The sequence below is a fragment of the Symsagittifera roscoffensis genome, chromosome 1 (genome assembly GCF_963678635.1).
Source record: "Symsagittifera roscoffensis chromosome 1, txSymRosc1.1, whole genome shotgun sequence".
In the NCBI taxonomy this organism is placed as follows: Eukaryota; Metazoa; Xenacoelomorpha; order Acoela; family Convolutidae; genus Symsagittifera; species Symsagittifera roscoffensis.
In genome coordinates, this window is record NC_087062.1 from 35549441 (window position 1) to 35564767 (window position 15327).

At 35.2% G+C, this 15327-nt stretch overlaps 1 protein-coding gene across 11 annotated transcripts in view; it reads right to left on the reverse strand.

Annotated features, from left to right (window-relative positions):
- Positions 1-15327, reverse strand: part of LOC134843542 (gamma-aminobutyric acid receptor subunit pi-like) — a 69465-nt gene that overhangs the window by 13139 nt on the left and 40999 nt on the right. The window contains exon 1 of one of the 11 annotated variants that reach the window (XM_063859706.1): positions 11477-11747. The exons of the other annotated variants lie outside the window; for them this stretch is intronic. Coding sequence (XP_063715776.1) covers positions 11477-11546 — 70 coding nt within the window. The 5' untranslated portion in view covers positions 11547-11747. Of the gene's footprint in view, positions 1-11476; positions 11748-15327 lie in introns of those variants that run through there. 11 annotated transcript variants of the gene reach the window in all.

Below are 15327 nucleotides of genomic sequence, written 5' to 3' on the forward strand. Positions count from 1 at the left end.
CGGCAAAATCTAAAATTATCTCTTCGTTGGCAAATGCTAAGGCACGAAGTTTGCTCACGTGATCTGATCTCAACAAAAATTTAGGTAATTACCGGCTTTCAAACGCTGCATGCAAGACTTACCATGAGTGTATATTTCTCTGTGAATATGCGGCCACCAGATTTATTCGGCCTAGAATTCGGCCAAACTGGCCTCGGTGGGACTCGTGCAACATAGAGCAGAAGACCCCTCGTGCCGCTGCTGGCTTTATTAACAAGCTTGTTGTCCAGACAGAGAAGTTCGTCTCTAGTATGCAGGTCCTTCTCATACGTTTTCATATAAGATCCATGAGTTCCCAGTGGGCGTCCGAAGTTCAGTTTTGTGATTGAAACCCAGAAAATTTTGTCGTCCTTGGTCATAAATTGTAAGGACTACTTTGCTTTATACCGTTTTAGTAATGCCGCAGGATCGTTATTGAATAGATCATCTTTGATTTTTAAAGCAATTTTTTGTTCCTATGGGACAATTACTAAGTAATCAGATAATATAGAGAATGGTGTACCCGCGGTATTTAGTTTTTGTCGGATAACATTTTCGCTAAGCATTATGAAATATAACAGGGCCTTATCCGTAAATGAGATGCTTTTATAATTGAATTTGGAGTTATCTATCGGAATGCAAAATGATGAGCAAACTTCTGACGTGACGTGCATTACAAGAAATGGTAGCAGCAATAAGTTTAATTTCAAAAGAAGCTAAAGAGCTATCGGTAAAATTTTGCACAATCACGTCGCTTGAATTAATCGTTCCGACAGGAGATTAGTATTTACAATTGCATATACAGCGACCGACGGTCGATCTACATCAACTCTGCTCACCGGAATAAAATTGGATGGATTCGTTGAAAACGTACAAATTTTTTTCAAAAGAAGCCACGACAAATTTTACCTCGTAGTGGGAAGGGGGTAAGGCTTTGCCTGAGTGTAATCTAGATTAAACGTCGGTAAATCCCATAATATTACCTGGAAGATTGGAAATTTCAAAATTAATTGGTAAAAACCTGTTCGCTCAACGGGTTAATCTGCTATGCATACTTTTTTTGCTGTGGTTTAATGAAAGTGCTGAAAGAGCTCCTTGTGGTCCGTAACAATTTCAAAACGTGATCCATATAAAAAAATTCTGAAGTCCTTACATGCCCAGACTACACCTAACAGTTTTTGTTTCTTGGTTAAGTATTTTATTTCGTGTTTATTTAAAAAATCTCGAGGCAAACGTAATAGTTTTCCACTCTCCCCCTTGGAATTGTTTGAGTGTGGCTCCTAGGTCGTTATGTGAGGCATCCGTTTTTAATCTTGTTCTTTCATTGATGTCGAAACGAATATTCTCGGAAATATTTCCGATTTCAGATTTTATTTTTTTTTGAATTCAATAGAACGAATGTTATCCCATTGGAACACTGACTTTTCGTTAAGTAACGGATGTAATAGAGAAATTAGGAGGGGAAAGTTTTGCACAAGTTTTATTTACTGATTGATCGAACCAGAGAATGAACGAAGTTCGGTCAAGTTTTTCGGGGTTGGGAGGTTTTTTATTGCAACGGCTTTTCCGACCAAAAGTTTTTTCCAACTTCTGAAACTTCAAATCCTAGCCATTCTATCTCTTTTTGGAAAAAAGCGCATTCCTCCATTTCACTGCCATGTTGATTTTGTCTAAGGTTTTCAGTATTCTTTGTACGATTGTTTTATGTTCTTCAATAGTTCCCTTAGAAATCACTAAATGTCATCTATTTAACAATTTGTGAATGGAATTTCTTTGCAAAGTGAGATCATGCCTCTTTGAAACTCTTTGGGCATATCACCAAGTCCGTAAAATTATGTTAAAAGTATGTATGTCCCAGTAGTGTCTTCTCGTACCTTACTAAAATTGCACTGTTTGCTTGTCCTTTTGCATCACTTGGAGTTGACTATAAGCGTTCTATAGATCGAAATTACTAAGCCAGATCTACCCATCGTTCTTCTCTGACAGTTGTAAAGCTACGTTATCAATCAATTCGTGGATATTGGTTGGGCGTCTGTCAATTTTTTTGCAAAATTCTGATCATTCAGTAGTTTTAAATCTGAAAAGAGTCTAATTGAACCGTCTTTCTTCTGGTTATAACGGTTGAGCAATCCTCAGTTGGTATCTTGCCGATTCTATTGAACAGGTTTTTTGTGCTCGCAAAAAAAAATTCCTTTGTCAAGAACTTGAAGTTATTTCACTTACTCTTCCCCGATGGGTCACTGATTGTACAGATCCGCACTGGAGACTTCTTCTGTTTCACGTCTTTTCCATACTTTGGGGGGTTGTCAATGCTCAGGATATTTTTTATAGTCTTTCCGTAATAAAAAAAGGGGTCTCTTCACATATCCCCCGTTGGAATGAGTTCGAACTACTATTTTATCCAAAATACTACTGTGCTGTCTGTGAAACCGCAGTACAACTGTTTTGTACGTTTATCTACAGGGTGTATCTTCAAGTTGGTGTTTCCTACCTTCAACTCATGTAGAACATTCTGTTTTAAAAAAACTCACTGGACTGGCCGAATGTACAGGTACGTTCATATTCACAATCATTTCCCACCCGAGTCCTATATTTAATAATTTAATCGTTTTCGTTCCGTTTTGGTCGTAAGTTTCCTCACATTCAATCCTGAGTAGTAGTCGTCCTTACTTTGACCGTTTTCGTTCCAGGCGTTAATTATTCAACAAGTTTCCTGGTTTTTGCTCCAGGAATTTTCCGAATGGACATATTTAAAATTTTCGGTTTTGACAGATTCGTTTAAAATACTTACATTTGGTCTTTTAATCTTCGTCTTTGCATAACTTTGCGAAACACCTTTCATAGTTACAGTTTTTTCAAATGATATCTCTGGCTGGAGAGACATTTAGGTGCCATTTTGTGAAGGGATATCCGCATTGCGTACACGTGTTGCTTCTTTCAATGTTAAGACTTAGTTCTTTTCGAACTTGGGCATTTATGTTAAATGAATTGAAGCTTGGGCCGTTGGTCGCTTTTGCCATGTTCGTTGGCTACTGATGGTCAAAGTATCCTTTTTCGTCTGTTAGGGTTTCACTTAAGGCTTCCGACGGACTGATGGCTAGGAATATTAGTTTCCATTGGGTCTCGCTATTTCTCAGATTGCAGCTGTATACATCCCTGATCCACTCTGCTTCGTCAGGCTCTCTAACGTTACATACTAGCTAGGTGAGTCAGTGCTTCCCAGAACTGTTCAAAGGATTCCCTGTCTCTTTGATTCTGATTTCAAATTTTGTACCTCTCAAATGTAACGTTTGGAGGTTTGTTAAAAGCTAGGTCCAAGAGATCCCAAAATCTTTAAAAGAGATAGATAAACATTTTACTCCTGGGTTTTTCTGAGAGAACACCCTTTTCCATTCATCGAAGAGAATGCAGACGACAAATGACCACAGAAAGACTCCTTCGATATGATTTTTTTTTGTGATATCCTTTTGGACTGATAGTTTCCTAAATATGTCTAGCGCGTTTTTTTTAAATCAAAAATTTTGAAAAATCTTCAATATAGCAAATTAACGTTGATAACATTTTTAAAGATAAATACATCTCTGATCCACTCTGCTTCGTCAGACTCTCTGACGTTAGACGTACTGGCTAGGTGGGTCAGTCCTCCCCTGAAATATTCAAAGGTTTCCCTGTCTCTTTATTTCTGATTTAAAAGTTTTACCTCTCAAATGTCAGTTTGGAGGTTTGTTAAAAGCTAGGCCCAAGAGATCCCAAAATTCTTCAAAAGAGATAGGTAAAGATTTTATTCTAGGGTTTCTGGGATAATACCTTTTTCCCGTAATTTCCGTGAGCTAGAAATAAGATGGATCTCAACTTCTTGTCGGCTTCTGCTCATCTCAAGCCTACGAATTTGTTTCTTTCTTCATCTATTCTCTTCTCTTCAGCGGCTTCATTAGACTTCATTGCAGTCCTATTTATTGCCTCCTGACGGGCTTGTTCCGTTTCCGATTCACCTCCTGTGGGCTGTTCGAGGATTGCATTCTGGTTTTCTGGTACATCTTGTCCACTTAAAGTGTCGATTTCCAGATAATGGCCAATTGAAATTGGTCGCTCCAGTAGGTCTAGGAATATGGTGGCTCCATGGTGTGGTTCGGCCAGAATGCGGGAAATACCCGCAAGTTCGATTCGTTTGACAGCGAAATAATAATTTATTCTAAGATTGACCCTAAATGTGTACAAGTTATGTACACTAACTAGGGAATTGAAAGAATCAGAAAGAATGATTGTGAAATAAATTGTCTGTTCTAAAACCGCTACGAACAGTGAAATGATTGACCAATGGTCGATACGTTGGCAGGTATCCAATCAATACCAAAAGCCTCAATAGAGCAATTAAAATGAACAACTCACACAAGGGATAACTCTTTTGGCCTTTTGTTTGTAAATTTTGACTGTCGATGTATCGACCAACGTATCGACCAACGTATCGACCATGCTGAAAATTTGGTTGAAATTGAAATAGAGTGTTTATATGTTTTTCGAGCTCTTAGAAAAAAAACTCAAAAAACGCTACAAAGAACGCGGCGCAGAAAAACGGGGCGCAGAAAAACGCGGCGCAGAAATTTTGGCTAAAAATGCGTTCTTTAAGTGATTCAGCAGAGCTCGGAAAATCAATCCGGTCGACCTACAAAAAAGTTCGTCAAAATTTTTGAAATTTTTTGAAAAAAAGTTCACCCCCTTAGAAAAATCCTAGATCCGCCCTTGACGTGTCTTTAACATCAATGGCGGACTTAGAAAGAGAATGCAGACGACAAAAGACAGTTTCCCTCGTTGGGAACTATTTTATGGCATCAATTTTGGATTGATAGTTTCTTAAATGTGTCTAGCGCGACCTTTCATAATCAAAATTTTTGAGAAAGCTTCAATACAGCAAAATAACATAGTTAGCATACTTAAAAAAATTTCTTCACAGTAAATTGAAAAAAAAGATGGTAGAATCAAATTGGTCGGCTGATTAAAAACTGAAAAGCTTTCTCAAAGCGTAATGAAAATCCGCCCCATCGAAAAAATCCTAAATAAGTATTTCACAAAATCCAGATATGTAAAATCACAGGAAAGCTTCAAACTAATTTTTTTGACAATCTTGTTTTTGAAACAGAAAAAAAAATTGAGATTTTGTGTAAAGAAAGGTTTTTCTGTATTGACATTTTAAATTTTTTACGATGAGCATACAAAGTGGAAAAAAAACTTTTTAAATTCAGAATTAGATCAGGTTGGTGTTATGAAGTTTTCGAGGGAATATTTTGGAATTTTTAAACCCTCGGCAAGGGTGCGGATTTTCATGGTCTAGCATTTATTCGTACATCTGCTGATTAGCGACTGAATTCAAGTAATCACAGAAAAGCCGGGAGATAGTTTGTCGAGCAGTTGACGCAATGAACTGTGTAGATACCTGTCCCGGTTGGAAAATTGAGCCTGCAGAAAATTGAGGGAAAAATTCAAAAACTGGAAAATTTAAGTGAGAGAAAAAAATTAAAAAAGCCCATGTGGCAAAAATTCAAAGAACCAAGAATCAAAAAAACTGTTCTTTTTTGAGGTTGGGTTGGTCAATATCTGCTAGACTATGAAATTATGAGCACTTGCCGATGGGTTTATAAAAAAGAAATCAGCCACACATCGACCAGTAATGACTTGAACCAATCACTTGCAATCAGGGTTCGTTTTGAGTCATGACTGGTCGATGTGTGGCTGATTTCTGTTAAAAGTAACCTCACATTTTTTCTTTAAACGTAATTCAGTTTCACAATATAGTTTTTTCAATTGAATGGTCTCATTTTCCCACTTCGGATTTTAGAGTCAATTTCCGGTCACAATTAAACTCTCATAAGCTAACCAAAATGGCATTTTTCAAAAACAATCACAGGCTAGACTTGCTATGTTTTGAACTCAGGTCAGGGAATTGTTAGTTTTGAAGTGGAGAAAAAAGTTTGCTCAACGGTAAAACTCTGAAAAAAAAGAACCTTTTTAAGGCCAATAGCTTCATTCGTGCAACCGGAGATGAAGGTAAGGATGATTTTGCTTTATACCGTTTTAGAAAGGCCGCATGATTGTTATTGACTAGATAATCTTTAAAAATTGAAGCGATATTATGTTCCTCTGGTAAAATTACTGAAGGATCAGATCATGTTTTACCGGTGGTCTTTAATTTTCGTCGGATAAAACTTTCGTTAAGCATTATGAAATATAACAGGACTTTATCCGTAAATGAGATACTTTTATAATTGAACTTGGAGGTATCTATCAAAAGGCAATTTTATGAGCAACATTCTGACCTGAAGTGCGAATTATCGACTTGGCAATACAAGAAATGGTAGCGGTAAACTCTTTTGGCCTTTTGTTTGTAAATTTTGACTGTCGATGCTGAAAATTTGGTTGAAATTGAAATAGAGTGTTTATATGTTTTTCGAGCTCTTAGAAAAAAAACTCAAAAAACGCTACAAAGAACGCGGCGCAGAAAAACGGGGCGCAGAAAAACGCGGCGCAGAAATTTTGGCTAAAAATGCGTTCTTTAAGTGATTCAGCAGAGCTCGGAAAATCAATCCGGTCGACCTACAAAAAAGTTCGTCAAAATTTTTGAAATTTTTTGAAAAAAAGTTCACCCCCTTAGAAAAATCCTAGATCCGCCCTTGACGTGTCTTTAACATCAATGGCGGACTTAGAAAGAGAATGCAGACGACAAAAGACAGTTTCCCTCGTTGGGAACTATTTTATGGCATCAATTTTGGATTGATAGTTTCTTAAATGTGTCTAGCGCGACCTTTCATAATCAAAATTTTTGAGAAAGCTTCAATACAGCAAAATAACATAGTTAGCATACTTAAAAAAATGTCTTCACAGTAAATTGAAGAAGATGGTAGAATCAAATTGGTCGGCTGATTAAAAACTCAAAAGCTTTCTCAAAGCGTAATGAAAATCCGCCCCGTCGAAAAAACCTTAAAAATGCGCCTGCCTGCAACAAGAGCAAAATTGAATGAGCAAATCTAGTATCTCACCAACTCCAGATTTATAAAATCACAAGAAAATTTCAAACTACTTTTTTGACAATCTTCTTTTTGAAACAGAAAAAAGGTTCAGATTTTGTGTAAAGAAAAGTTTTTTTCTATTGACATTTTAAACTCTTTTTCTTAATAAGCAAGCAAAAGGAAAAAAACTGATTAAATTCAGAATTAGATCTTTAAAAATTTATCTATTTAAAAACGTTGATGTTTTCGAGAGAACTTTTCGTAGTTTTTAAACCCCTCGGCAAGGGTTCGGAATTTCATGGTCTGGCAATTATTGATACATCTGCTGATTAGCGACTGAATTTAAGTAATTACAGTTTCCAGAAAAGTCGGGGATACTTTTTCGAACAGTTGACGTAATGAGCTGTGTAGATACCTGTCCCGGTTGGAAAATTGAGCATGCAGAAAATTGAGTAAAACTTCAAAAACTGGAAATTGAGACAACTGAAAATGTTTCAAGTGTGAGAAACAAAATGGAATAAGATGTGGCAAAAAAACCAAAAAACCAAGAATCAATAAACTATTAGATTTTGAGGTTGGGTTGTTCAATAATTGCTGGACCATGAAATTCCGAACCCTTCCCGAGGGGTTTAAAAACAGAAATCAGCCAAACATCGACCAGTAATGACTTGAACCAAACCCTTGCGATCAGGGTTGGGCTCAAGTCATTACTGGTCGATGTGTGGCTGTTTTCTGTTAAATGTGTCCTCACATTTTTTTTGCTTAAGCGTGGTTTCAATTTCACAATTTAATTTTTCAATTGAGTGGTCTCATTTTCCCACTTTGGATTTTAAAAGCAACTAACTCTAGGCTCATTTTCCGGTCCCCATTAAATTCTCATAAGCTAAACAAATTGGCAACTTTCGAAAACAATCACAGGCTAGAGTTGTTATATTTTGAACTCAGGTCAGGAAATCGTTATCTTTGAAGTGGAAAAAAAAGTTTCTCGAGCACAAAGTTTTTGCTTAACGTTAAAAGTCATTTGTGCAACCAAAACTTTTTCACGCGTTCTTTTTTTTGGCTTCGAAAATCAAAATTGAATGAATGATAGCTACTTTTTTCAAAATCTTAGAAGGCTTTTTATTTTCAAAATAAATTATAAAACTTGAAAACGCCAGATTAGATTGAAAGCTGATGATGTCCCCAGTAGCGGATTTGAGAGGAGGGAAGTGGGTGCAAACACCTCCTTTCAAGTAACTTTGAAAATACTCACTGCGAAAATGGAAAAAAAAGTTTCATAAAAAAGACATATTAGCATTTAAATCTACTTTTTTCGAAGAAAATTGCTTGCAACGCAGAAAATAATGCGAAAAAGTTGTTTTTTTTTCATCCAAAAAAATCTAGAATCACCTGGGGTTGCCTAGACTGCCTATTCTAGATAATCCTTTGGCTATCCCAAATTCCCAAATTTTTTTGATGAACTCCAATGCGCAGGAAAATTCTCAAAATCAAAAAGAAGGAAAATATTTTACCAAGTTTGTCGATAGCGTTGTTGTAAATTATTCATTTTTGTAAAAAAAAATTCAATTATTTTTAAAATTTAAACTTAAGATCTTGTGAAATTACTTAAGATCTGAAATTACTTAAGATCTTGTGAAACCAGTCCAGAACAAGTTCTTATTTTATTCTATAATATTCTTGAAAACTACCTCCGTAAAATACTTAGAACTAACCAATCATGATCCATTACTAAAACTTACAATAAATTGTAGGGCTGAAACTATTTATAGTTTTAGCCAGAACAGAATAAATTTAACTTAGCAAATAGTTGCTCTTCCTCAGAACAGTTCTTGATTCTAAACCTAGAAAATACCAGTAAAAAATCCCGACCCTCAATTTTTACTAAGAGTAGCTCTGGTGGGAGCAACTCTTTAAACTAACCAAAACTAATAAAAACGCTTTTGCAAAAACAATTTACAGCCATCAAAACTAAAATTGAATTAATTTATATGGTGCAGATATAAATATAAACTGTAAAAAAGTTTCTTAGAGCAAAAGGAACGAGCAGCAAAGGAAGATGAAATTCGATGACCTTTCCGACTCTGGAATGGCGAATCTATTAGTTTGTTGCCGTAGTCACAACCCTCACAGGATTTTAAGTATGGAGCCAATATCGCAGCAAAGGTACCCATTGAACTATACAAAGTTCCAAATCGGTATTGAACTCAAACGTACGAATCCTAGTCTTTTGGCGCTTCACACAGAGAGGTCAAACCCTATCTTACTATTTGATGATTGTTTAAGCATGAACGTAATCTCGCTCTATTTACCGAAATCACCACATCACTATATAATTCCGCAACCTAGACTCCACCCCTCAATTCAACCACGATCTGCGTAATCTACTTCTTCAATACAAATAACTGTACTCCTCCTCTCTTGATGAGAACAACTTCGCCATAATACGTTAACTTTTTCTACTCTCTCTTCACACCTTCACTGCTTCAAAAGAAACTACTCCAAAAGAAACAAGAAAAATCTTGATCCATCCCTCACAAGATTAAAGCTTAAAACCTATACAACTTTCTAAACCCCTGATTGGAGGAACCAGTCCAAAACAAGTATTTATTATATCCTATTATAACTATCTCTATAAAATACTTAGAAGTAACCAATCATGATTAATTACTGAAACTTATAATAGTTTGTGTGGCTGAAACTATTTATAGTTTCAGACAGAAGAGAATAAACTTAACTTAGCAAACAGTTGCTCTTCCTCAGAACAATTCTTGATTCTAAACCTAGCAAACACCAGTATACGCTAGATCTATTGAGACTAGGAGATATAAAAACTAAGATTAGGATTGGTATTAAACTAAGAAGTTGCACGACCCTATCCGGCCGAAAATAAGATAGCGTGGCGAACAGACGGTTCACCTTATCCGAAATTACTCTATCAGAAAGCCACCCGGACTTAACCTCACTTGTATCATCCAATTTGAGCTATTGAAAGTGCTTACGAGAACTTCGCGTTGAAATTTAGATACTCAAATAGACTACTTAATACTAATTACAAGGAAACAAAAAGATACTAACCGTTTTCTTTTTCTATCAACTGTTCAAAATAGTTGTTCACAAAGTTACAGGTGTTAAGAATTTGTATGACATTATAAAAACCATATTGAATTTGCATTTTCATAAAAATTATGCTAATAATTGATGAAATCTCAGCTCGCACTTCATGGTTTTTATTGTTTTCGTTTTGGCTACGGCGTCTGCGAAACACAAAAATGCATTATTAATGAAAACGCAAAATTGAAATATATAAAATGCCCTAGAGATGAAAAATTAATGCATTATTTCGCGACTATCAAATAAATTTGGTTATGATGAAGTTTAATCGTTCAGGGAAACATCGAGGGTTACTGGCGGGAACAAGGAATTTATAATCGATAAGGTGTATTGAATTCTTATCGTAGGTTTCGTGGTCGATCTACGGTGAGAAGCTAAATAAAAGCATGCAAATTATTATCTATCACGGGTATCAAATCTGCATTCGGATCTACTTAACAATATCCACCCCTTTCAAGACAGGGGGGGGGGGGGGGGAGAGATTGTTAAGTAGGTCAAAATGGTTGATTTTTCGACCAATCAGACAATCAGAATGCAGTAAAATTAGACTTTTCAATAGAAAGCTCAGTGATAATTTACTGTATTTATTTATAGGGGTGGATCTGTATTTATTTATAGGGGTGGATATTCTTAAGTAGGTACCATAGGGCGATGTGGGATTGTTCAGTAGATCCCTGCATTCTCGGCCTCCAAGCTGACAGGAGAGAAAGCATGTGTCAAATTGGTATTGAGTTACCCCAATTTTAAGCCAATCAAAAGCTAGTACATTGCACGGAGAGATTGTCTTTAATTGGACTATTTGGCCGGAAGGTGCTAACTAAATTGGTTTAAAATCGTATTCAGGTTTCGTTACAGACGGGAAAGTCTTATAAAAAATAAATTTAGCTGTTTTTCGGACAAAATTGAAAAAGACAGGCAGAGGTGGGGTTTTTTTTTTTTGGGGGGGGGGGGGGGGGGGGTTTATGCGGGGTAGGGGGCCGACGTTCGTTCTTCAGAGATTTGACCTCTTCCCAACCAAAGGGTCCTCCCTTTGGTATTTTTTTTATGAATCCATTTTAGGCCTATTAACCCTAAAATTTTTCTAAAGGCGCTTTCGGCGCCAATATATACTTATTTTAAAGGGGAGCCCAAAAATTGCTTTTTTGACCTGTTTTTCAAAAATTTGTATGCGGCGCAAAATTTGTGTCACAATAGGGTCTTTATAATGTTTTGGCAATGCTTGTAAATCAATTTGGTTGACCTAAAAAAAAGGATCGACAAATTTATCGACATTTTTTTTGAAACTCCGCCCCCCCCCCCCTCGAGAAAATCCTAAATCCGCCTCTGAAGACAGGTGATTTTCTCACCTGGCCAGCCTTCTGATGAAGATGGCAAAACTCGACTGTTTCTAGTGGCTCCGTATACCATGTACGCCATGAATGATGGTAAGGATGTTTATTTCAATACACTATTTAACGAGGCCATTTTACTCTAGCGTGAATTTAAAAATTACTTAATTAATCGTCAAAAAATCTGCTGATGCAGCAAAACGTAAATAATTTTTTGTTTCTGAAGTGAACAGTAAGATTGTTAAAACATAATGAATTAAACTTCAGAGTACAATCTGCGTAATTTATATTTTACAAAATGAAACAATGCAGTTTTGATCAATGCTTTTTTTCACTCACAGCATAATTTGAACATCGCCGCAGTTGGATTCAACTGTTACACCATGAGTTCTACGCTTCACCAAAGGCTATTGACAGTATTTAAAACAAAAAAATAGTATATGAAAACACTATCTCAATAGCAAAAAAAATGAAAAACGGTTCTCAGTGTTTTTGACTTTTTCAATTTCTCGGCCAAAATCTGGTATGTTTCGACTGTCTAGACAACAAATTGTTATTTTTATTTAGACAAGTAAATTTTCAATAAAACTCAAAAGTTAAAGTATAAATTTATAAAATTACAAATCACCCTCTTCAATGATTAAAGCATTCCACGCCTGGTTCTTGATTGTATTAGAATTAAATTAGCATATTATAAAATTTAAATATAAAATTTACAATTTACTAATTTAACTCTAATACAATCGAGAATCCGGCATGGATTTTTTTAACCTTAAATCCGCAAGGGCCATCTCTTACGAACCAAACTTAAAAAACTCCTACCTTTTTGAGTTCCAACAGCATATGAAGACAACGATTGTAAATTTTGCGAAATGAAATCGGAAGTTTTGTTTAAAACAAATAGGTTTAGTTAATTTTTCAAAAAAAAAACATTTGAAATACGTAGCCAATTTATCCTTTTTTGGTGGATGAAACCGAGAGTACATGCCTGCTAATTATCAGGATTTCCACTACGAAATGACATCTGTCTCTGCCTTTTTTGGTTCGATTTTTAATAATGAACAGAAAAGAAGTTTTTCTGCTTTGGTAATTGTTGTTAACCCCTTCTAAGACTTCGATATACTAAATTCAAATAAAACAAGACTGCTTGTATCAGGGCGAAGCCCTGAATGTTCCGACTGCCTCCTAAGGTTTATGGAGCAGTAATAACATAAAAAAATTAAATGCAATAAAATAAAATTAAACTTTTTTTTCTGAAGATTGAAATTTTATATGAAAATCATACCCCCACACGCCATTTAATTGAATTATAAAAAAGAATAAATTTCGCTCCTTGTAACAAATCAATTATGGCAAATAGGCTTCCTTCAACCATTTTGGAACAATTTCTAAGACGGCTTAAATCTTCGCTTACGCATTGATAGCGCGAATTACATCGCGCGTTAATTGTCCCAAATTGGCCAAAATGGCAATCTTTAAACTCCCATAACTTTACAAAAATTGATTTGAGGTGAAATATTTTATCAAATTTAAGCTCAGGACAACAATGTTTTTTGAATAATAAAAAAAAAATTGTCAAAAATGGTTAGATAAAATGTCGAAATTTCTCTGAAGAAAAAAAAAACGCACCCCGAGCACAAATATTTCTTTATTTTCGTATCGAAAGTCGGAACAAAAAATTTAGTCTGTGACTGATTTGAAAACAGCTACGAAGTTTTGAAGTTTGCAAACTTGGCTGGGTAGTTAGAACTCGCTGTGAAATGGAAATGGAGCCGACAAGTGATTGCGTCTAAAAATCAAAAGCTAGGAAACTGAGTGTGAAAATGAGACTACAATCAATAGAAAAGCGTATGGCGTTGGTTCGTAACAGACGGTAATTTGCAACTAGTGACGATCTGAAACAAGCAAAAAACCGTAACAAGGCGTTGGCAAGTGGGACACGCTTTCTCCACTGCGCCTACATCCAGCAGAGTAAAGTAATGCCGAAATATCGGGCTGTCTCTTGGATTGCATTTTTTCTCTTCAAAAGTTATAATATTAATGATTCTTAATGATATTATTTTTGTCATGAGTTTGTTCTGAAAAATATACAACGACAGTGGCTTTAAGATGACTCGTATTTTTACGTTAAAAAAAATCAAGTTCATTATTCACAAAAAAGATGAAATATCCTCAAATTGCATCTGCCTTCCCACCAAATCTTTGTTCTTTTGTTGTTCCGACTTTCGTAACGAAAATAATGGAACATTATTGCTCGGGTGGGTTTTTCTCTACAGACAAATTTCGACGTTTTAACTAGCCATTTTTGACGGAATTGTTTTTTATCAATCGAAAACTATTGTTGTCCTGAGCCTAAATTAGAGAAGATATTTCACTTGTGACCATTTTTCATGAAGTTATGGGGGTTCAAAGATTGTCATTTGGGACAATTAACGCGCGATATATTTCGCGCTATTAACGCGTAAGCGAGATTTAATCCGTCTTAGAAATCGTTCCAATTTGGTTCAAGGAAGCTTAGGTACCATGATTGATTTGTTAATAGGAGCAAAATTGATCACTTTGTACTCAATATGACGTGTGGGGGATTGTTTTTAGCAAAAATCTCAAATTTTTTTTCGAAGTTTTTTAATTTAATTTTTTTTACCTTTAAATTTTTCATGTTATTACTGCTCCATAGACCTTAAAAGGCAGTCGGAACATTCAGAGCTTCGCCCTGATACGAACAGTCTTGTTTGAGTTTTGTAATTTGTTTTTCTCGATAAGTTGATTTTTGTTTGTGCTGCTTTATTTCGCGCTCGTCTACTATGTTTTGGTTCTTCGACCCAAGCCAAAAGTTGTTCCAACCGCTCGAACAAGTTCAGGTAATTTTCGACTATCTCTGCCAAAATGCAGTATGGTTCGACTGTCTTGACTCTCGATCAAAAAGCAAGCGCCGCCTGTTTGCTTGACCCAGCTCAGATAAAATTCATTTTTCCGACCAAAAATAACTACGTTTTGACTGTCTCAACTTTATCGGCCCCAAAAATAATTTCCTTTTGTTTGCTTCCTATTTTTACTTGCCCTAAAGTTCGAATATATTTGGTCTCTCTTTCGACTGTGTTCAACCTTGCTTTCGACCATGCTTGACCTATTTTTTGAGTTTCACGACTTTACTGACAACTAAATTATAAAAAAAATTGAAATAAGTTTATGAAGTATACAGTGCTGATTTAAATTATCCGGATAAAATGAACAAAACTTGAATTTTCAAACGCGTTTTTTTTCAAATTGGGTTAAGATAAGACAAAAAAAGAATAGAACAAAAGTTGCTTAGAATTTCATCAGAATTAATATGGTGCAGTTTGTTCTACAGAACTTTCAACCAAAATTTCACCCAAAAATGGATAATTTTTGCTTTTTTCAATTAATCAAAATTTTTTTCGCTGAAACAAATTTGTTAATTGATAAGAAAATTATGTCACAAGAAGCCTTTTACACAGCTTAACAAAATTTGAAAGGGGTTAAACCTCCAAAAAACAGTATAAGAGGAAACATTTTTACTTGATAGTCAATAAATGTGATTTTTACTATATTTAAACAATTTAAACAATTTAAACAATTTGCGCAAACTTTTGGAGAATTATACTCTTCTTAAATTTTGTTATGCTGTGTAAGAGGCTTCTTGTGACATAAATTTTTTATCAATTAACAAAGTAGTTCTGATTAATTCAAAAAAGCCAAAATTTTCCATTTTTGGGATAAAATTTTGGCTGAAAATTTCGGAGAAAAAATTATACCATATTAATTCTAATGAAATTCTAAGCATTTTACAAAAAGCATTCTATTTTTATTTAATTAACATCATTTTACAAAAAGCAATGCTTCACCCA